At 36.2% G+C, this 24,557-nt stretch overlaps 1 protein-coding gene across 1 annotated transcript in view; it reads right to left on the reverse strand.

The window, feature by feature from the left end:
* Window positions 1-24,557, reverse strand: part of LOC107681425 (brain-specific angiogenesis inhibitor 1-like) — a gene marked incomplete at its 5' end in the record, with an annotated part of 56,818 nt that overhangs the window by 10,361 nt on the left and 21,900 nt on the right. The window contains 12 exons of the mRNA XM_016477723.1: window positions 118-124; window positions 228-329; window positions 1,482-1,567; window positions 2,414-2,480; window positions 4,907-4,976; window positions 5,194-5,344; window positions 5,495-5,597; window positions 6,673-6,776; window positions 13,436-13,562; window positions 21,304-21,347; window positions 22,159-22,261; window positions 23,250-23,325. Of these exons, the coding sequence (XP_016333209.1) occupies window positions 118-124; window positions 228-329; window positions 1,482-1,567; window positions 2,414-2,480; window positions 4,907-4,976; window positions 5,194-5,344; window positions 5,495-5,597; window positions 6,673-6,776; window positions 13,436-13,562; window positions 21,304-21,347; window positions 22,159-22,261; window positions 23,250-23,325 (1,040 nt within the window). The remainder of the gene's footprint in view (window positions 1-117; window positions 125-227; window positions 330-1,481; window positions 1,568-2,413; window positions 2,481-4,906; window positions 4,977-5,193; window positions 5,345-5,494; window positions 5,598-6,672; window positions 6,777-13,435; window positions 13,563-21,303; window positions 21,348-22,158; window positions 22,262-23,249; window positions 23,326-24,557) is intronic.

A 24,557-nucleotide genomic window follows, 5' to 3' on the forward strand; every position in this document is an offset into this window, starting at 1 on the left:
CACACACACACACACACACACACACACACTAATTTATGGATCCACACAAGAATAAGAAAACTGAATCTAAAGCTATTCTAAATCTAAATGTATAATCTAAAGCACATTTAATCTAACCAGCATGCTTCCATAAAAATTATTCAGAAAATGGACAGTCCTAAAAGCCCATTATGATGGCATCAGGCAATTTTAAGCACTAATATAAAACTGTGTATTGTGGGAGAGACTAAATTAGAGGGTGGACGGACCTGCATCTCAGCCAATCAGTGTCGGGTGGGCGGGGCAGAGAGGAGAGCCCTGAGTGTGAGCGAGGGGATGCTGTGGTAACTCTGATACAATGTTTCAAAGAGCACAAAAACAAACACAGTCGATCAGAGAGATCATAGCAGAGGCAAACACAACATAGTTGAAATGAAATATTCATAATAATAATGTAAAAACACAAAGGAAAGATAAGGACAAGGGAAAGAAAACAGTCGGATGCAAAAACGATGCCAGTAAGGGCACGCGTCAGCCTGCAGGCAGTGGAGCACAGCCCAGAAAAGGAAACACAGACAGTCAATCATGAGTCATAACATGAGTAATATTCGTCTTCTCGGTAATAAATCTCAGGCCATGTTTCCGCTCTGATGTCTGATTGGTAGAAGGCATGTGAATCTTGGAAGATTAACAATTCCAGTGTGTAATTGATGGTCCATGGCACGGAGATGGACAGTGTACGATTGTGAAACCCTTATAATGAGGTCTATAATAACAATTCTCGGTTCATACTTCAGCTTCAATGACATTTAACTCACACGACTGAAAACTTGTCAAAATCAATGGATATAAAATGAGAAATTCGCTCAGCCTGAGTGCTATCGATCAGACGCATGAAGCTGACGTGTTATGTCAGATTTCCTTTGCCGGCTCCTTTGTGACTGCCCCTCAAATAAACATTTCACACACAGAAACATGGCACACATGGATTTAAACAGCTTTGTATCAAGATGCACAGCAACACCTAAAAATCAAGAGAAGCTGGAGAAATGATTAAGCGACACATGGCAAATCACCAATGGAAATGTAAAAAAAATGCAATGAGTGAGCAGAAATGTCATCTTGCTTTTGACGGGACCAATAACCAGTACTTTGCGATCTCTTCCCCTCTCTTCTGATGAAAAATGTAGGTTCTTTCTACTTTTAAGCACAAACCTTGCTAATTTTGATTGCCAATTTATCTGTAAAACTCAAGGTATAGAAGGACTCAAGGAATAGTTTCTGAAAACAATCATATTAGTTTCCCGTTTTAAGGATGTTTAAGGTCATTTTAATATGATTATTTTAAGAAAGAATTTGTTTGTAGTGTTTCTAATTCATTCATGACAATACATGTTCTTCTGGAGAGGGGAGAGATGTTATGAAAGGTCTGGCCAATGAATCTCTTTCTCAGAGCTGGTTAGAGGTCAGCCAATGAGATGAATGAGTGCTGTGAGGCATACCCGGCCCTCTCCTTGAGTTTCATATCAGTTATGCCATCTTTAGACACCAGTTTGTTAAAAACCAGAATCCCGATAACCATGTTAACCTGGTAAAGAGAGAGGAGAAAGGTGATCACATGTGCATATTAAGATCCAGCCCAGACTCACAATAGAGAAATGGTCCTATAGTCTCCAATGTGATGTATATTTCTATAAAGGCCCATTTAACTTGTGGTTTTGTTCCATTTTAAAATGTTGTAACAGTACTGTCAATAAAAATATCAGAATATGTTGTTACTCAAGCTACTTCCGCACTAGGACTGTGATAATACCAATATTTCAGGAGTCAATTTCCAAAAGTTATGATTTTGAATACCAATTTTTGACACTACAGCAAATACTAATACTAAATGTACACTTGGAATTTTTAATTGCAATATGAATATACAATTTAAAAAATTTACAGAATCTTCTGAACAATTAAAAAAAACTAGCTACTTAGAGATGTTTTGATTGAACAGAGAAAAATTGCATTAGAATGACATTTCTTATGAGACTGTATATAAAATTCACCATTATATTGTCTGACAAAATGAAACCTGTTATTGAATACAATAGATATCACTGCAATCCATGTTAATATAGTCTAAGCCCAGATCTCGTTTAATTAATCTGCAGCGGTGTAATGACTATTATGTCCACACTTGGCACGCTTAGCATACGCTGTGTTTAAACAGATCTACTGAAACACGTGTTTGCTGGATATTATGTTGTGGAGTTATGAGGGTGAAATCTGGAACTGTCTGCATTCTCATTCATAAGAGCTTGTGGTGGTTTATTTATTGTAAAATTCTATGGTTGGGTGCAGTGATGCTAGCAACATTAAACATTGAGTCTGGAAATGAGGGACAGAAAATTTCTGTGAATAAATCAAACACAGAGAGAAATTGTACCAAGACGACAGCAGCAGCTGGTCCCACAAATGCGTACAACAATCCGCCTTCCAGAGACAGCCAGCAACTAACACAAAACACAAAGAAAGAGGGAGTGAGAGCGAGAGAGACAGAAGAAAGAAAAAAGAGAAAGAGACCAGAGGGAAAGAAAAATCAGTGATGAGGTTGTCAGATAATGTGGCTGTCATTAATTGTTTTTAACATTTTAAAAGTGTCCACTTGAAGAATGTAATGCAGAGACTGACCGTCTTTTTGAATGTTACATCGTGTACTAAGACCGACGGAAAATGAAAAGTTGCGATTTTCTAGGCCGATATGGCTAGGAACTATACTCTCATTCCGCCCACTAAATAATGTTGTTTCACTAAATGTTTAGTTTAGTTGAATGCTTTTATAAAATTATTGCGCACCCATGATTTTTCTAGAATAACGTTTGCTGCTGAATTATCCACTAACCCAGTTTATAATAGGGGTGGGAATCGCAGGGTACCTCACCATACGATATGAATCACGATACATGGCTCACGATACGATAATATCACGATACATCAATTCTGCGATAATCGATATATTGCTAGACAATTCTATAATGATACATCACGATATCTGTCTAACTATGAAAACAAAATGCCTGTGAAAAGATTAAAGTGATAGTTCACCTTCAGTTGCTGGTCCCTATTGACTTCCATGTGTGTAAACCAACACATTTAACTGCTTTATATATGCTATTATATATGCTTTATAACAACTTTATATATAAACCTGGTACATTTAAAAATTTACCTGGAGTGCTTTCTCAAGCTTTCCTCTCCTCTCATCATAAAAAAGGGAGCCCCGCACACATGACATGCAGGGGAAAAAAGCCATTCACATCACGTCTTTTGCACGCTCAGGTACGTTATTTCAAATGTAGACGCGCGGCAAGCACTAGGGCTGTTCGATTCCGATTCCTGGTTCTGGAGTTGATGGGAATCAACCCCTGAATTGTTTTTTTTAACTGGTTCATTAAAACTATCTATCCAAATCAGGAAACTAATCAGACTTCTAATCACTTTTAGCGAGCATGAGGGAGGCGAATGGTAATAAAAATGAAAATAATCTTTTATCTCACAACTCTTGTAATTACGGCTTTTAGCGAGCATGAGGGAGGTGAATGGTGCTTCTCAAACGGAAGGCTGCATCCTAAAATTCAGATGATCAGTACCGACTCGTTTTCTTTCAGTTTATTTTCGTGAATTTAAATGTGTGCAGCCTTCGTAGGATGCAGCCTTCCATTTGAGAGACACCCATAGATAAGCTTTGTTGAACTGAAAAAGGCTCTGAATGAGGAGTCGATTCCCCTTGATGGAATCGACTCTCGATTCCCAATGCCTCGGAATCGATTATTTTTGGAATCGATTCCCAGCCCTAGCAAGCACACACACTGCATACTTCTGTGCTGCATTACGGCTCTGACGAGGTTTTGTTTCGTCGTCCATGCCATAGGTGCAGATTTATGTTTCTGCCGGTCGGTGACCACTGCCCACACTGCATAACGCGCACTTGTAATATCTGAGAGAGAGGGAGAGCATCCAGTTTTGTTGACATAAAACTGGATGCGCCAGCGCCGGGAGAGGTTAGGCTACTCACAGACTCAATATGCATTCTGCAATGATAACGTGATCGATGCCTACAGTACAGTCCACGCTGATAGCTGTTCCGGGGCAGTTTTTTAGTTCTCATCTTCATAAACATATACAGTATCTCACAGAAGTGAGTACACCCCTCACATTTTTGTAAATATTTTATCAAAAAAAGAAAAAAAAATATATAAAAAAATGTGAGGGGTGTATTTTCTTCTGTGAGATAGTGTGTATATATATATATATATATATATATATATATATATATCAGTAGAGCTAATACAGTGGCTGGAAATCTGTTTATCCTTAGGTTCCTCGTGCTTCCCCATCTTCATAGAGAACACGGTTTACGGTTGCTCAGAGCGCTTTGAAAAGAAGGTGGAAATGGTGCGGCCATGATTTCCACGCATTTTTTAGATGCTGGGAGCAGGGAAATCTATATAGAGCGCCTTATTGTAGTAATATATTGTAGTAAATTGTAGTATTGTATTGTAGTAAAATATTGATATTTGGCACCAGATATCGATTCTCGTATCGCATGGAGAAGGACAACGATATATCGCCATATCGATATATTGTCCCACCCCTAGCACTTTATGCACCAAGAGCTTGTAACACTCCAAAGAGAAAGGAAAAATTTAAATCGCATCATATGACCCCTTTAAAAGTTGTCTATATTTAGCAGATTGTGTTTAACACACACAAGAGTGATGATCATTTCAACCCACAGAAGTATAGAAATTCTACATTGATTTAAACAAAAAAACTGTGCTGGTATCGGATCGTATCGGAATTGGCCGATACTCAGAATTTTTGGTATCGGATCGGTTCTGAAAAAAATGGTATCGTTGCATCCCTAGATCATACTTACTAGTTAACAGTGCCATATCCCTTTGCCTTGGTAAATCCAACAGAAATTGCTACAACGAGAGCAGGTAAACCTATAAAAAGGGAACAGAAATAATTGGAAAGTAGTTGAGTACTTTGATTAAATTCAGTTAAATTTCATCTAAGATTTTAGACTATAACACATAGTGCCACACAATGCTGCTAAAATCAAGTGAAATTTTACATCAACTACCAAGTTGGGTCATTTTTTTCAGAAGAAACAGATTATAAATGAAGATACGAGCCTAGAAGGTACAAGACAAGCCTCACCCCAACCAAGGCAGAGGAAACGTTTGCGTATGATGCGGTTTCTAAGACGGCCAGTCACAGCCATGTAAGACTGCCATGCCTCCGTGAGAACCCAACAGAAAGAGGACAGGAAGAAAAAGTGCAGAAATGCAGCCACAAGAGTACAAACAACCTAAGAGCAAGAAAATAGTAAGAGAGAAAGAAAGAGAGTCCATCCATCAAAGGTAAGGATGGAATGTAAAAAGGAGAAAAGAGGAAGATTAAGAATATTTTGTTGTAGATCAAGGGTTTTATCAATTTATTTGTGTTTGTTTGGTCATACCTTGTTCCGTGTCTGAGTTTGTCCGATAAGTATGAGTGCATTGGAGGAGATGATGGACAGACAAAAGTTGATGAGGATGACAGAGCGTTCTGAGCGGATGTACCTGAAGAAAAACACACAGAAACACTGAGCCAATACATCTGAATGACTTCTATTGCTCGCTATCATTCAGCCACCATGCTTTCAATAGATGGACACATAAATGGAACCTGAACTGATGTATAATTTCTAGTGGCGACCAAGATGTGACACTGACCAAGTGAAAGCATCTGTACAGATCATTGAAGCACAAGATGCAAAGGAGGAAATAGTGAAATAAAAAAAACAAAAGAAAAAGGAAAAATAAATTTTTGCAAACTTTCAATTATTTCAAATATATTTTATATGAAAAAAAAACAGCATTTATCAATGCAATCATAAGTATAAGCAAAGATCCCTATGTACTGTATATACAGACTCAAGGTTGCATTAATTGATCAAAAACAGTAAAAACAGGAATACTGGGTAACATTATTACAATTTAAAATAACTGCTCTCCATTAAAAAAAATATATAAAATGTAATCTATTACTGTGTTGCAAAGCTCAATTTTCAGCAGCCATTATTCCAGGCTTCAGTGTCACGTAATCCTTCAGAAATCATTCTGATATGCTTATTTGGTGCTCAAAAAAATATATTTTTTTATCATTATGTTACAATGTTGAAAACAGTTGTGCTGTTTAACAAAGTAAAAGTTTTTACTGTCATTTTTTGATTAATCAATACATTCTAGCTAAATGAAAGTTCTAAATAAAAAAATTATTTAAAAAAATGACAAAATAATTTAAAAATGTGCACCGACCATGGACAAGGCTGTTGGTAGTTATTGGAACTGACACTAGACTGAATGACCACTTTTGTGAATGAGCCAATTGAGAACAATTATCGGCATTAATTGGCCTAGCTGTTTAGCCTTTCACTAATAACCATGCTGAATAGTAAATAACAACCTGACTTGTTTAGAATTACATCACGTCAAACAATTGATTTGAATCTCAAACTCCAAAGCATCCCAAAGCTTTTTACACAAATACATGTCGCTGTCCATGGTGCTGAAACCCCCATTGCTTCCCATCAAGTAAGTTTCTTTTACTGGTGAACAGCCAGATTTTGTTTCATCAGCGGAAGATCTTGCTTACCTCCAAACAGACACATAGATGATGATGAGGAGGAGCAGGGTGAGGGACGAGACCCCGCAGCCCACGATCAGTGTCACAGATGGAAGCTGGGTCTTATCCATGTTCTGTCAACACAAGAAATAGACTCAGTTAGCGCTCACAGATGCTAACGGTGCAACAGGCTAGCCGCCTGCTGTCCTTCATGCGATTCTGTGCAGAAGAGAGCTGGGGAGAGTGGGCTGCTGTCCGTGTGGCTCCGGCTAAAGAGCAAGGTGAGATGAAGGTCACTCGGCAAAGAGCTGATACTGAGGACTGAGATATCCAGAGGGCACAGCAGAGAGCTATAGTATAACAACCTATGACTGCTTCTAATGACATATAGACCATCGGAAAAGCTAAATGCCTGATGCTGTGAATTACTCATACAGTGATTGTGAACCAAAAGCCTCAAATATAACACATTTGCAGGCTTGCGCAACCATTGTCTTGGTTGCCATGGTGATGTGGTGGAGAAACAGCAGCCACTGCAGTGGTGTACGCAGCATTAACTGTACCATAGGTGTGAGTAGTGCATGCCTGTGTGTTTGTGAATATCTGCATTCCCTGCCTAAGACTTATGCCACTATAATACACTTCTAGAAATCTTATCTGTTAAACATTGTAAATATGGCACAGCAGCGTTAAGGATGTCCATGGGTGTTACATATTCACAGAAGTGTGCACTTCTTACCTTAAGTCGAAAACACACAAACTTACACTTACACACAAAGATAATTGGTTGAGTTTATAGCCTGTCTTGTCTCCAGGTTTAATGTGCGCACAGGGCCAAGTTAATTAAATCCCTCTGATTAATCTGCACTGCAGTGAGGTCCCCACTGACAATCAAGAAAGAAATGCATCCTCTGAGACTAAGTTTGTCTTCTCCTGGCCAATCAAACACTTGACTAAGCCTAAGCTGTGGAAGACAGGTTAGTACTCAGAACAACCACTATCGAACCAAGGGAATTATTTAGTCCATCAGTGCAGACAGTGAGCCATAGCAAGTTGGGAACGGAAACTATCAAACATACGTTGAAACGTTTGATTTATATGTTTGTGTGTGTGTGTGTGTGTGTGTGTGTTTAGGCATCTGATAATATTCAAAATAATATAGCCAATATTCAAAACTATAATTGCTTTATTTCTGAATTTTGATGCAAAAATAACTAAATAATCATTAGACTACAACAATAAAAACTGCAATAAAATATGCATTATTTCCAAAATGTAATTTATGTGAAAATATGAAGTCTGTAAACGCCCGTTAACACAGGCCAGAGACGCTGAAGACGGACGCACAGAGAAATATACTGTAGCAGGCAGATCACTGTACTGTAGCAGATCATGATGCACGAACTATTGGAAGAAAATCCTCAGTACTGATTTATATGAATGTGTTTCTGAGGGGAACTGACTGCCTTCAGAAAAGTTTAGATGGTATTGTCTTTTCATCTCGTCTATGTATAGTTCAAATTAAAGCAGTGTTTCAGCCATAGACTGTGGTAACCAAGGAAACGCAGTATGTGGTGTTCCAGAAGCGCCTCCTGCTGTCAGAGAGTGAATATGCGTCTCATTCAGAGCTTCTGCTGTTTGCTTCGTTTAGGCATGTAGTATAATTTCACAAAGCTAGTCAGAACATTCTGTTTTTGCTTCAAATTATGTAAAGGAAATTATATAACTAAATTATATGAAATTATATAAATTATATGTATGGCCCATGCCTTATATATATATATATATTAGAGGTTGACCGATAGTGGATTTTACCGATAGCTAGGTTGGTCCACACTAGCCGATATTGATTAATCAACCTATAGTTTTTAAAATGGATACTGAAACTAAAATAGTGCTTTACTATTTAAAAAAAATAACCATAATTTTTAAATGAATCAAATATTCATATTAATTATTAAATTGATCATTAACGTTCATAGTTTATTAACTAATGTTAACAGAAGAAACAAAATTTAAAAAATGTAATATTAGCCTAAATGTTGAAATGAACAAACTCTAACTAGGAACAATACTTATACAGCTTTCATTAATATTAATGTTACAATGTTACTTATTGTAAAGTGTTACCATTTCATATCAACAGTCATGCTTAAAGATGGCCATCTTTAATTATCTACACAAAGGCCACAGCACTGAAATTCAGTAGCCCCTCACTGCAGAACACAAGATCCAGGGGGCGTAGTTGGATTCACATCTAGGGGGTGGAGATTGGTAGGTTTAGGGATCAAGGGGTGGAGACGGGTAGGTTTAGGTATATGTAAGGTGGGAGGATCTTGGATCTTGTGTTCTGCAGTGAGGACCATCTCCTGAAATTACATACATATGGATATTGTATGTATACTCTCACTCTTTATTTGCTTCTATTTTAGAACACTTGATTATCTAATCAAAATAACAAAATACGCGTCGCGTTCACTTCAAGCGGCGGTCTAAAACAGTTTATTTAATCGCCAAATAGACAAAAGTTCACTTCAAAAATGAACAATGCGGCATAGATGAGTTTGCAGTTTGGTGTTTAAAAAAACAGAGCCAACAGAAAGAGAAACCGTGATGTACATAGGCCTATAGCTCAATAAATGAACCATACTTTATTAGAGCCACAGAAAGACAAACGTTTTGCTGAAAAATGCACAATACACAATGTTACAGCCTAGGGTGAAGTTATTATGCACATTAATAACTATTTGGGACAAATATAATGTAATTTAATGGAAAACTATGTGAATGGCGCTCTGTTCCGCTGCAGGATTTTCTGTCAGCTGTATTTAAACAGCGTTTGAAGTTTCCCGCACTGTGCAACGCGCAGCCTCACGTGCCAAAACAATCAACACGTGCTGTCAGTGATTTCCGCCTGTAGAGGCCGCTCTCGCACTGTATAATGGCAGCGGACCATTCTCAGCCACTCCAGCAACAGATGCAATGGGAAAAAAAACGGAAACCGGAAAAACTATCGGCATGGATTTTTGCTGATAGTTCCAGCAATCAACTATCGGTGCCGATTAATAGGCAAAACCGATACATCGATCGACCTCGATATATATATATATATATATATATATATATTAGGGTTGTGACAGTGAGGAAATTTTCCCACCGGTTAATCGACGTGTGACAACACCGGTAATACCGGTATCACCGCGGGGCGTTAAATAGCTTAAAAGCGCCATGCGCATTTTACTTTCACTTTTTAATTAGCGGCAGTTCCGCGTCAATTGCTTGAATGCAACAACAGAATACAACGTCAAACTTACTTTAGCGTATATATAAAACATAGAACTTTTATTAACAAAACAAATAAAAATACACCATGCTATAGGGCAGGCGCCTAATATATATATATATATGGCTCTGCAATAATCAATTAATCAAGCGTAGCATTAGTTCTGCCAGGTCATGTCAGTCAAGCTCGCGTCAGCTGATCCACATCTACCTATAGGAATACGACGCCTATCTCAGCATTCATACATAAGGTTCTTCAGTATTATCAGCAGCTTTCGCATTGCTCAATAGCTAATTGCCCCCTCCATCCCCAGCTCCTCCTCTCATCCAGTCATGGTTCAGCCTTATGATTCTCCTTTAAATCAGATGAATTTCTAAAATGTTACTGAATATTAATGGTATCTGCAATACATTTATGTTGGTTCTCTTCTGTTTACCCTAGGGGGTTATCACTGCTCTCTTGCCCAGAACAGAACCATACCGTCATTCTAAACTATATGTTAATTGTCAATCATCTTTAACTATAGTGGTCCTGACAGAAATGAGTAAATAAATATAACTAAGCCACAATGTACTTGAAAATGCATGGTTATTTAAAAAGCTATAAGCTAAACAATACATTCAATAAGTACTAAGGACATTGGTCTATTAATATTTTAAAACTTGCCAAACTGTAGAAATTAAGTAGGACTGCACAAACATAAATAATAGACTTGCAAAGGCAATCCTGAATCTTTTACAAGTGACAAGCAAAAAGACGATTGCCTACCTCTGAAGAATGTACTAACATGAAACATCTCAACACAGTGTGCGGTTTCATTTTCTCGCCATCTTCACTGACCCATATTTGGGAATGATGTATTCAGAGCTTCATCCAAGTACAACTGCAGCATAACTGTGCATTTCTACAAGCTTTAGCTCATAAATATTCAGTCTGGGCAAAACCACAGCAATTTTCTCATATCAAACTGCTTATAAAGCGTAAGACAATCTGACCCATGTAAACCAGAGCCTGGTTCAAAGCTGGAAACATTTGTAGAAATACTGGAGTGCGATTAAAATAGCTGCAGTGTACTATCTCCCTTTATTTCTTGTTTCTCTTTCCATGTGCTCTTCAGCTGACTGTATATTCAAACTCAGAATGTGGGAGGGAAAGAGAGGAAGGGAAGTGTTTCTCTGGCTCTTTATCATTCTGAAGCTGTAGGATGCTAGTTGCCAGCGGAGTGGCCGTTGGATGGGCCATTTTGAGGTGGCAAGTGGAGCTGCAGGAATAATTAGCGACATAGCAGTGGGGGTCTGGAGCGAGAAGGCTAGAGAAAGAGAGAGACAGACAGGGAGTGGAGCCAAGGGGAGGAGCGGTCCACCCTTCTGCTGGCACACGGCTACTCAAATGAAATCCCCACAATATGCTTTCCATGAGGCATGGAACGAGCTAACTGCGACACTCCCTTATTCCGCGTCCATCTGACCAGGTAGAGCGGGACAGGCAGCCATCATAAGGCGAGCGATTAGCATACAGCTATAGCTCTCTGGATCACCATGAGGAGACATGCAGATGCAGCTCATGCGGTCTTTACACACACATCCATGAAAGCATATAGCAGCACATATGCACACAGGAGGAAAACTCTGAAACACAGATAAAAATGTGTAAAATTTAAACTGGCTATCCTAAAAACATTGCTTGAATGTACTGTAACATCAGCCTTTATCAGCATGAAATAAATATAACCCTATTTACTTTAATGCACTTTCCTGGTTTTATTGTGAACGAACAATCAGTGCACTTCATTCCAAATAAAAATAATTTGTCTTTTGAATTTTTAATCAAAATGTAGCTCTTCTGAAATGACTTTCCTTTTCTGCTGACATAACTTAGGTCGAGAGAACAATTCAATAATGTTAAACAATAGCCAAGTAGATATTTCGGTGGAATTTAAGCAAAGTATGGCTCGCAAAGCCCACATTTCAAATCCAGCTGATTCAAAGAGTGAAGTAGCAGCACCCTACATTTTTTCCTTGAATATCCAGTTTAACTTGGAATTTCACATTAACAATAACATTTACAATGGAAAACTATGGATGTCAACGGGGTCCATCAATTGTTCGGTCACCCAAATTCTTCAAAACATCTTTTGTATTCAGCAGAAGAAAAAAAATCAAAAATAAAAAAAAGAGTCAATTTTGGGGTGAACTATACCTTCAATCAAGTAAAATTTGTTGCAAAAGGCAATTTACACTTGTTGTGGTTTTCCAAATTTCATATTTCCATTTTCCAATCCAACTGAATCCCAGAGTAAAGCAGGATTTTTTTTTGCATTGCATTTAAACAAACCACATTAACCCAGTAAAATGTGCTACAAAAAGCAATTCATGTTTGTTGTACACTTTTTTGTATTCCATATTTGCAGCTTTGTGCACAGCAGCCTGTATGTAATGATGTGATCCTAACTCTGCTTTGTTATGATGTCACTTTTTCACTTGGTTTCCCAAATCAAAACAGTGTCACAACAGTGACTTCTGTTCCTGATGCAGCCAATCTGAAACATCTTGGCAGAGCAAATGAGAGAAGACATGGCCATTGTTTTGGCCAGTAGGGTGTCAAGCTTCCTCTTCCTCTTTTTTTGGGGGGGGGGGGGGGGTAAGAACTTCCACTGCCCATGCTGTTTCCACGGCAACTGGTGAATAAACTGCTTCAGATGCAGTTTCCAGTCTAATAATAACTAATCACACTGAATGAAAATTCCACACAAAGACACAGCCCTTTCTTGCATTAAACCAAACCAAATTCCATCATTTTAAATAAAGATGCTATTTTAAAGGAAGACATATAGATTTACACAAAGACAACCCTCTAAGGCCAAAATGCACGGATGGTGTGTCATTAAGATATATGTTTTACACTCATGAAAAGGCCAACAAATCCCCTATGCACATCTGAATGTACCAGGAAAAATGTATCTGAGGTGTCCACACAGCAAAATCCAACAGAATAATATATATATATATATGGGAATTTGTATGTTGGTGTGTTTTAAACAAAATGCATTTCTTTACAAATAATAGATATTGCAATGTAGGCAGTTAAGACAGCTATTTTTAACTATTATATTATTAATCACATGCATTTTCTCTGTACAAACATTTAATGTATGCAAATCCAAAATGAAAGCTAGCATGTTTCATGCACTGCATTCTAGCATTAAACAAAGCTAGCAAAACGTTCCTTTTTGTCACAAATATGTGTATCTATATACTCAGAACACATCAAAGAATAAAACATGTCTTAAATTGTTTGCATTACATCTGCTGCATGGCTCTGGTATGCCGTGGAGAGGAGGAGAGGGGGGAGTGAGAGAGAGGGATCTGTTGATACACAATGACAATGACGCCTATGACCAAAAAGAAAAAAAGAAAAAAAAAGCGGAACATTAAATCACACAATGTCACACAAACGCGTCTTTTGACGTTCTTCGGCGTTAAAGGAAACAATAGAAATAGCTCGACTTACCACATCGGGATTGAGGCGTGCTAAAATGGCGAAGGTGGAGAGTCTGTCACACAAGCATTTGGTTGTGCTGGAGTCGACGGGCACGGCTCTACAGCCTCGCGCAGACCAGGAGCCCAGCAACGACGAGCTGCGGAGCGGAGACAGACAAGAGCGCGGAATGAGATCAAATCCCTGCGCGATAAAACAGCTATTTCGCTAATCCAGCGCACACTGAGCCCGCCGTATGAGAGCCGGAGCGCGAGAAAAGACAGATGAATGGACGATGTGATGCAGCGCACACCTCTGCTTTCTGCATGGCCAGGTTAGCTGATGTAAAAACAGTTACAAAAATGTACAAAATAATCATGTCCTGAAATAAAATAAAGTAAAACTTACTGTTTAAGTTAAAAATTGTTTATAATAAATGTATTTTATTTATTAAATTATTATTATTATTAAATAAATATGCAGCCACACACACAGAGTGCTGCAAATTCTAACCCTGGGTAAATATATATAATCCTGGGTTATCGTTCCTGTTTCACACTGGCCACATTTGATCCTGGGTTAGTAATCAATTTTGGGTAGCCATGCAGGTTTCGATTTTCACATGGGTAGGCTACATTTGTAAATCCTTAATTTAAACCCAGCATATGTATGAAACTAAAAACATTCAATGACAGGATGCGACTAGCACGCGCAAATTAAAGATGTCGGCAAATAAATTCGGTGGTTGTTTTAAGTCTACTGAAGCGTAGAAAAGCACAAACAAAATGACACAGTTTATTAACTGCCGATTATACATTATCATTACAGCTCAACGCCATTTTCAACGTTCAAAGCTGAAAAAAAACAAAAAACAAAACCCTGCCAAAGTTTCTTCGCACTGTAGAAAGGGCATGAATAATTAATGAGGGAAGCGCTGACTCAGTATATGATTGGTCTGTTGATGAACAACACAAACCTAGCACCGCCACCTTTTTCACATCTCCGGGGCTGAGTTCCAGTTCATTTTTTATGCCCTTCACTCGCAAACTTTCCTCCGTCTTGTTTACTCGGATGTACGTCATTGATTACGTTGCATGAGTATTAAAAAATAACAATATAAAAAAACTTGAGGATTTACAATGCTGATGACAGTTGAAACGCGTCATCACAGTCTTGTGAAAAGGGTCCATTGTTGACACGGAGTTCGGTGCTTTATTTTATAATAATAATGTTGGATAATTTTATAACGTTGAAGAATGTATTATGATTATTATTATTATTATTGTTATTGCAGTTGTTGTTGCAGCAGTAGTTTCTTGCATTCCAAAACACACAATAGCACCAAACCACACAGAATCACTTTGAAATTAAAGTTCCCAGAGGGCAGTTAGGGGTAGCCTTTACACATGTGCTTAGCCTGCAGCAAGCCTTCCAAGTCTCTTTTACCTGTCAAAACTTTGTAAGTTTATAAAGTGTGGAGGAAAAGTGCAATGGAGCAGAGGACGGATATTACACTGGGACATTGAGACCTGGAGCACAACATGAAGGGGAAAAAAAGTGTCTTATGTTTTCTATTTACTATCTTGTGAATGTCAGATATGCATGGTCTCAAGTGTTCAGATACAGAATAATGAACAAACTAATCAATTACTGGTATACTTTACAATAAGGTTCCATTTGTTAACATTAGTTAACTAAACTTCATTTATAATTTATTAATCTTAGTTAATCTCAACATTTACAAATACACATTACTAAAATCAAATGTTGTGTTAATATTATTTAATGAACATGAGCTAGCAACACAAACTAACAAAGAACAGTTGTATTTTTATTAACTAACATTATAACAAAGGTTAATAAATACTGTATTGCTCATTGTTAGTTAATGCTAGTATTTCTAATTAACTAATTGGACCTTATTGTAAAGTCTTAACATTTACTCAATGAAGAGTAAATGTTCTGAATTAGTATTGGTTTGACTGTGAAAGAAAACTGTGAATGATATTAAAATATCACAGAATATTATAATATATGGAGAGATTACACACACTAAATCATACACTAAAAATAAATGTCAAAAGCTGACTTTTCATAAGATCCAAAGGAACATTAATCCACATCTTTCTATTTTTTGCAAGAAATTTCTTGTTTTATGCTTCCCATGAAACTTACATGCACCAATGCAGATGACAATAAAAGCATGAATATAATAAATACAAGTGAACCTTGAGGTTGTGGTTTGTGCCGGTGCCCAAAGCCACTCAATAATTAGTCCATTCCGCCACCTACACAAATTTGAATCTCATAATCTTGATGAGAAACCCTCTTGACAGCATGATTCGGCTGTGTCTGATCTAACACACAAATAATTGTAACAAAGACCTCATAATGACATCAATGAAAGTGATATGAAAGTCAAATCAAAACATACCCACTCCATGCACAACTGATCCTAATAGCGAGCCATCAATCATGTAGCATTCTCTTCATGCAGCTGCAACGTGAAGTCAATATATTCACAAACACACACACACACAAACACACACACAAACCCGGGGTTACCGGCACCATTCCAAACCCACTGTGCGGTAGAGCTCTGCAGTCTGGGATACCCATAATGCACTGGGGCTTGAAGAGCGCTGAGGGCCAAACAGTATAGCGCTGGAAGCACAGCGTGTTGCAGCCCCAGGGCAGGGCTCAGTGTTAACATTAGCACATAAACCTGAAACTCAATATATTATCACCCACTGCACAGACACTGCGCATGATACGATTAAGACTTTGTGTCGACCACACAAATATAAAGACAGCGCAGCATGGCTGTGTAATTGGATCATGGGCTTCCAGTCCAGCTGTAGTGTGCATGTTTGCAGAGAACATGCCAAGTGCAGATGCATGAGAAAAGCAAGCTTGAAAAACTATATTATATATATATATATAGTAATTTTAATGGTAAAAGTCTGCAAACATTAAAATTTTAGCATATTTTAGTATTATTTATATACTACTTTTATCCACATTTTGAATTAGCTTTTATTTTTGTACTTTCAGGTTTAATTCGAATTTTTGTTCGATTTTTAGTAATTTTGTTATGTGCTTTTGTAATTTTTATTCGTTTTTGGCTTTTTAATATTGCTATTTAGGTTTAATTTATTTTTATTTCAATTTTAGTTTTTATTTTATTTAATGAAATATTGATTAAATATAATATGAAATATTGTCTTAGCAAGTTACTAAAAATATTTCATCTAATGTTTGTATTATTTCATTTCAGCTTTATTTCAGTTGAGGTGGGGGAGGGGGTGTCCAATGCTGTTTCATGCATGTTGAGTTATTTACACTGTTAAAGAGTTGGATTCTCATACTAAACATGGGCAAAATTTCAAAAAACGAGTTGGACATATGATGGAGTATTTCTATGCCAAATACACTCCTTCAAGGTTTGTATAAGTTTCAGGTGGAACTCCTTATATGGGCATTTCTCCCGGAAGAACGCGCCCATGCACACATTGACCAGAGCGAGAGCAAGAGCACGCCCATCAACGCGCTTCATTCAGCTGCACTGCACGGGACTTGCTCTGGAAGATGTCTCTAAAGAAGTGTGTTTTTGGTTGTAAGGGAAAGTTAACCTTGTTCAGCTTCCTGAAGAACCCAGCGTTACGTAAACAGTGGATGCATTTTGATTTTCTGTGGCAGAAACGGAGTTTTGCAAGTGTGTTTGTTGACGAACGTTTTATAAACAAGGCCCAGTTCGATGCTGGATTTGCACATCGTTTGATACTGAAAGATGGAGCGGTCCCAGCTAGAAAAGATCCCGGTCATTATTCAGAACTGCAGATGGTAAGTGAAACGGCATCAAATAATAATAATAATAATTCATTACATTTATATAGCGCTTTTCTGAGCACTCAAAGCGCTTTACATTGTCAGGGGGATCTCCTCGTCCACCACCAGTGTGCAGCATCCACCTGGATGATTGTCTGTGTTTTGTTGGCAATCGGTGCTCAAGTGCTCGTCACTCTTTAGCTCCGCCAACGGCACGCCTGCAGGAGCTCGGCTGTTTCCGGAGAGAATCGTAAAGCTGTATCTTTCTTTTATAAATATGATAAAACTAAAAACTTTTTGGAGATATGAAGGATGCAGTACTACTCTATAGGTACTCAAGATGAGATTGGGTGAAACTGTGTGTTATGCCCCCTTTAACAAGAATATTTTAACAGTTTTAGTTTTAATTACCAATAATAACCTGTTAATTGGTTAAAGGTAAGTTCCCTAACTATATGTTGAAAAACTGTAATAAATATAATAGGACATTTCATGTATTTACAGTAAAATACTGTTAAATGAAGTTTATGGAAGTGAAAAAGAACAAGTAATCTATTAATTTTCAGGGCAAAATGTAAATTAACGTTCCTAGAATTCCATGTGTGATTTTGTTTTTTTACTGTAAATTTGTTTAATCCATAAAACCTAAAATGTTGCTACTGTATTTTTATGGTAAATTCTGGCAACCACAGCTGCTGATTTTTTTATTGAAAAATTTTTTTACGCAGTAAATGCATGCAAAATGCCTCAAGTAAATCCATGAATGAGACAGATCATGTAAGAACCAGCAAAAAAATAAATAAAAAATCGCTACCGTGTGATTGAAGTGCGAGTCAACAGAAAGCCCACACTCTTTAAAGCTGTTAACTAAAAGACAGTCAGTGACAAGGACGCCTCCTCACATTCCAATTTCTCTCCCAAATATGAACTTATTAATCATAGCAGCTGTCCAAGATGGATTTTAATTTCGCACTGAACACACACCAGCCCCGGCTCCCCTTCGCTCAATGCGGGCAGATTACATTTCACTGTTCTCTTCCTGTCTCTCAGCCTCTCTCTTCCGCTCCCTTTATCTCACTCCTTCCTCTCTGTCACCATTCTCCTTGTCTTTTCTTTTCTTCTCATTTCTCTGCATTATTGTGTTTTATTCTTGTGTTATAAGTGGTGCTTGGTGTACTATTACTTTTCTAAGAAATCGTATGTATAATATTTTTTTGTCCAAAAAGATTGTTCATAGTCTTATTTACTGTATATACCACTTATAAGGACAAAAATAATATACAAATTTTTAATGTTTTTGAGGCTGATAGTCTTATTTAGCTACTGTATATACTACTTATAATTACTAAAATAATATACACATTTTTTATGTTTTTGAGGCTGTTAATCTTATTTAGCTCCTGTATATACTACTTATAAAGACTAAAATAATATACACATTTTTAATGTTTTTGAGGCTGATAGTCTTATTTAGCTACTGTATATACTACTTATAATTACTAAAATAATATACACATTTTTAATGTTTTTGAGGCTGCATTTATTTGATCAAAAATACAGTAAAACTATAAAATTGTCAAATATTGTTACAATTTAAAATAACGTTTTTTATTTAAATAAAGTATAAAATGTAATTTATTCCTGTGATGCAAAGCTGAATTTTTTAAACAGCCATTACTCTAGGCTTCATTGTCACATGGTCCTTCAGAAATCATTGTAATATGCTGATTTGGTGTTCAATAAATCTAATTATTCTTCTAATTATGTTAAAAATGGTTGTGCTGCTTAATATTTTTGTTATTGTTTTTCCCCCCTCCAGGATTCTTTGACAAATATAACGTTCAAAAGAATAACATTATTTATTCAAAATAGATAAAAAAAACAAAAAAACAATTTAAGTTGTTACTGTCACTTTTGATCAATTTAATACATCCTTGCTAAATAAAAGTATTAATTTATCTTAAGAAAAGTGAGTAGTGACTCCAAACATTTGAACTTTTCACCAGTAAGAAACCACACATGACACTCCAGCAACGCACTAAAAACCACATGAAGCACTTTAGCACTGGCAAAGCAATGCCCTGATAACCAATAACAACACCAGTGAGTTTTGCACTTTTTTTCATATTTTTTTAACAGGATTTTAAAATTCTATTGTTCTCAGTCTGTTCTCCCTTGAGGCAATGGCAGAAAACTTTATATCTTTAACATATCTATATGTAACCATCTAAATGCAAATGTTCCACCCACACTGCATTAAGCGCTATGGGCACAAACTAGTCTTTTGCTGTTTTAAAAGACAAAAGAGAGCGCAAACAGATGGATGTGTAGGGGGTGAAAGTACAAGCATGACCAGGAGGCCCACGGTTCTTTGTTAAAGTACAACATAATGCTGGTGCTCGTCTGTCTGATCGTCTGTCTGCCTCTTTCAACAGAATCTGGCTTCAGAGACGCAGTCTCAATTTGCTTGCTCTCTTTGCAGAGGAAAAAGAAGAAATAAGATTCTGTTCATGTTTGCTAATGAAACCGAACTTATTCTCATGGTAATACATAATGATTGTCCTATTTCAGCTCTTCAGTGTGTATTTTGAATGTGACCATAATAATTCAGATGTAAATTCCGCAGCTGAAGCACTTAGAGTGACGCTGTCAGGATTTACCTGTTATGTTTCTCGGCACTAGTAAAAATGTACCAATCACGTCTGTGCCAAGCATTCATTCATTTAGATGATTGAGATGATTATTGAGATGACAGGATGGATTTCCATTTGAATGTCAGGTGCCAATCCTATACTCATAGATTTAAACCTTCATACTTTATAGTGCATAAAACGTCCTGCGATCTGAATGCAGCTCATAGGAGGACTGTCTTTTTTTTATGATAAATAGAAACATATAAAGGAAACGTAATTAAATCTACAGCTGTGTAACTGTTATTTCTCTAACACACTCAAAAAATACATACTAAATACATACTAAAAATAATGATGTAACTAGAATACTAAAATGCTAATAAAATACTAAAAACACTTTACAATAAGGTTCAATTTATATTAATGTTAATCTCTACATATACTAATACACTTTTCACATGTAAAGTTCTAGAAATGGGCATACACCAGTGTTTAACATTTGGGTTCAGATAAGATTTTTAAGTTCTCATATGTTAAATGTCCTTATTTATTTATTTAGTTGTTTGTTCAAAAATACAGTATAAAACAATAATTGTGAAATATTATTACAGTACAATTTAAAATAACTTTTTATTTTTTTAAATATATTTTACATAATAAATATATTTGAAAGATTCCAGTGATGGCAAACAACACAATATTTATAAATCAGCACTACCCTAGATTAATAAATGCTGCAAAAAAAAAAAAATGTTGTTCACAATAGGTTCATGAATCATGATACCTTGGATTATCAAATCAAACCTTTTTTTAAAGTGCTACCAAGACAATACAAAACTGAAAGTTTTCATATAGCAGTATGATTTATTTACCATCATCTTTCTACCATAATTTTTTTAAACAATATTTTTGTTATATCATTCTAAAAATAAAATGTCTACAGCCACCAAAGTACCTCGTGTTAACATGCTAAAACACTTATACAACTTTATCCTTGCAACATATTTCAGTTCTTCTACAGAGATTGCATGTCTGCAGCCAGAGCCTTCTTGTCTTTTCCCCTCTCTCTGCTCTTTCTAACCATTTTCTCTTGTAGCCTGCTTTGTGTGTCTCATCTCTGCTTTAATTGGAAGTGTGTTTTCAGTGATGTGTATACAGTACAGAAGGAATGTGGCATGCAAAAATCATCCAGTGTCAAAGTGGAGTCAGTGCTGGGTCAAGTGAAGATCAAGGCAGCTATCTGCAGGATTCAACATCTCCTGTCACTGAGGTTGCATCAGTGTAACATACATTTAATATACTACAGCATGTTGTCTCTAACCCTTTATCAACACACCTCTCTTTAAGCCTTGGAAAATACACCCTACTGTGTGACTGAAGATTTCCTGCAAAACTCAACAGACAGCAAAAACAGATTTAAATTAATAAACGGCTTCTCACCTGTCATTCTCATCCCAGGAAATGCAGGTTTGGTTTGTGGTACCCTGTGGAGAGAGTAAGAGTGCGAGAGGCAGAGAAGGATGTCACCTTGTGATTTTGCCTTGCAAATATGTATTGGTGATTCTTCAATTAGGGGTACCTTTGACTACCTGAAATCTTAAAATATGAAACTTCTTCAAAACATTTTTTTATTTAAAGCAGTTTTTTTCATGTCCTGGAATAAAGTTATGATCATAGCCATCGGCGTTTAAGTGTACTTTTTTCAAGTAGTTTTTGATGCTGTGTGTGGTAGTAATGATAACTGTTGTATGTTAATCTTTATTTTTTTTTCCAAAAATGTGAAATCTTGGACTTGCTAACAGTCAATTAAGTTGGGAAAAAAGGTAAGCAGGACAGGAATAACAGCAATATTGAGGACACTAAAAATAAATTAAAAGATGTACATATAAACACAAACTTAACTGAAAAGAATTAATGGAATAATAATAATAATAATAATAAATTTAAAAATAGAAATTAATAGAAATGATAGAAAACAACAATTAAAATAATTAAAATATTTATTTCCAAAAATAGTGAAATTCTGGAAAATGGCTAAACACTTGTACAACTAGAAAGAAAGTAATTATTAAAATAAAATTAAAATAAATTAAAAGTAATTAATTACAATTAAAAATCATCCTACAGTATGTGAGAGAAAAAGTCCCATGCTTGAAGAATTCTTCTAAATGAATCAAATTAAAAATGAATTAATGTTAATGTGTCAGAATGACATCGTTTGAATAATATTGGAACAAGGCTGTACACATATCGCGTTTGATGCAACATATGGGTTTAAAGGGCAGACTGACTTACATTGTAAAGGTGTGAGAACTCAATCTCTAGTGGAGTTGAGAGGGAGCTGGGAGTGGGTTTGATTGTCACAGATATCACCCTGGAGTTCAGCACTGTGCTATTTCTGTGAAAATATAGAGAGAGATGAGAGAAAACATGAGGACTGCAAAAAACAGAAGGGGGAAGAAGAGAGGAGGTCACGATCTTCAAAGAAGCTCCCATGTTCCCATGTGACAAATATAGTATGAGACACTTCACTTTGTGCTGTGGTAAATGTGCATGTCATTTGCTCATAGAGTACAGGTGCATCTCAATAAATTAGAATGTTGTGGAAAAGTTCATTTATTTCAGTAATTCAACTCAAACTGTGAAACTCGTGTATTAAATAAATTCAATGCACACAGACTGAAGTAGTTTAAGTCTTTGGTTCTTTTAATTGTGATGATTTTGGCTGATGCACCTGTATATTCTTTTTTGACACTTTTTGTGTCACCAGATATCTGTTTCAAAATCACCACATTCCAAGAAAAAGAGAAAAATAAGAAAGACAGAAAACAGATAGAACAAAAATTACCAACCTTTCTGTTGAACCCTAAAGACGTTTCAATACATTTAGACATCTTTCAACTATTCAGAAAGGCTATAAAACTATTACAAGGCAAGTGTATTTTTTTATGTCTTTGTTTTTATGTAATTCTTTCTGATATTGCAGAGTGTCCTTTTAAAAGTCCCTTTAAAGGAACAGTTCACCCAAAAATGAAAATGTCATTTACTCACTGTCATGTCATTCCAAACCTTTATGACTTTCTTTCTTCTATATGGGCATAAAAGACATTTTGAGAAATATATATATATTTTTTTTCTCTCTGTTCATCAGTCAGTGTTAACTGGTTAGGCATACACATATAGCTCTGAAAATGTTTGCCAAGATAAATAAAATATAAAATCTGACAATAATGGTATGAAATCTATCACTACTTTAGCTCAAATAATGCTAAACCTTGAAAAAGTGTAGCAGGTTGGTCTTTCTTTAAAACCAAGAAAACAGCAACAGAGAGAGAAACCAATTGAAATGCACAAAGTCTCAACATAAAATGAAAGCAAAGTCCCACCTCTGTAGAGAGAGAATACTGCCCAAGTTTCTGTACAGTACGATACCAGTCACAAATGCTGAGGCGTCATCTTCATCTATAACACAAACACACACACACACACACACATACTTTATAACAGATATACAGTATCACCTCAGTTCCTGTTAAATAAAAAGGCATAAAGCAAAGCGATGAGGAAAAGAAATGCTATAAGAGGTCATTGAGATACAGACTTGATTGGTGTGTAATCAAACCCTTTATTTAGAGCCCTGTAATGTAACTGGAGGTGAGGTTGCTCTCTCTCTTCCTGTTTCTCGCTATTTTACCCGGCAGCTTCTCACCTATGAGTTGGGCAACATGACTAATCACTTAACATATGCTTGCACAGACCTTCATTACACACACAAATACACAGCGTGTTCCAAGAGTTATCCTTTTTTAATGAACACACACAGGTTTCCATGTTTTATGGGGACATTTCATAGGGGTATTGATTTTTATACTGTACAAACTGTATATTCTTTCCCCTTACCGAACCCCCTAAACCTACCCGTCACACAAAACTTTCTGCTATTTTAGATGTTCAAAAAACTGAATTCTGTATGATTTATAAGCTTGTTTCCTCATGGGGACCAAAAATGTCCCCACAAAATCAAAATTTACTGGTATTACTATCCTTGAAGGAACATTTCATTTGGTACTCATAATGTAGGGAACACCAGGTGTATATATATATACACACACACACACACTAGTGTTCAAGAGTTTGAGGTCAGAATGATTTTTTTAAGAAATTAATATTTTTATTCAGCAAGAATGTACTTTCTATTCATTAAAGAATCCTGGAGAAAATAAATGCATCATGGTTTACACAAAAATATTAAAATAATTCCTTTATACAACAAGAATGCATTAAATTGTTTAAAAGTTACAGTAAAGACATTTGTTTTTCATGGTTTCCACAAAATACTAAGCAGTACAACTGTTTGCAATATTGATAAAAATAAGAAAATATTATCTGAGCAGCAAATCAGCATATTAGAATGATTTCTGAAGGATCATGTGCCACTAGAGTAATGGCTGCTGAAAATTCAGCTTTGCCATCACAGGAATAACTTGCATTTTAAAATATATTCAAATAGAAAACAGCAAATTGTAATAATATTTACCAAAATTACTGTTTTACTGTATTTTTGACCAACCAAATGCAGCTTTGGTGAGCATACAAGAGACTTCTTTCAAAAACATTAAAATAATCTTACTGACCCAAACTTTTGAACGGTAATGCATATATACTGTGTGTATATATATATATATATATATATA

Source organism: Sinocyclocheilus anshuiensis, unplaced genomic scaffold (assembly GCF_001515605.1).
Source record: "Sinocyclocheilus anshuiensis isolate Anshui unplaced genomic scaffold, SAMN03320099.WGS_v1.1 scaffold2066, whole genome shotgun sequence".
In the NCBI taxonomy this organism is placed as follows: domain Eukaryota; kingdom Metazoa; phylum Chordata; class Actinopteri; order Cypriniformes; family Cyprinidae; genus Sinocyclocheilus; species Sinocyclocheilus anshuiensis.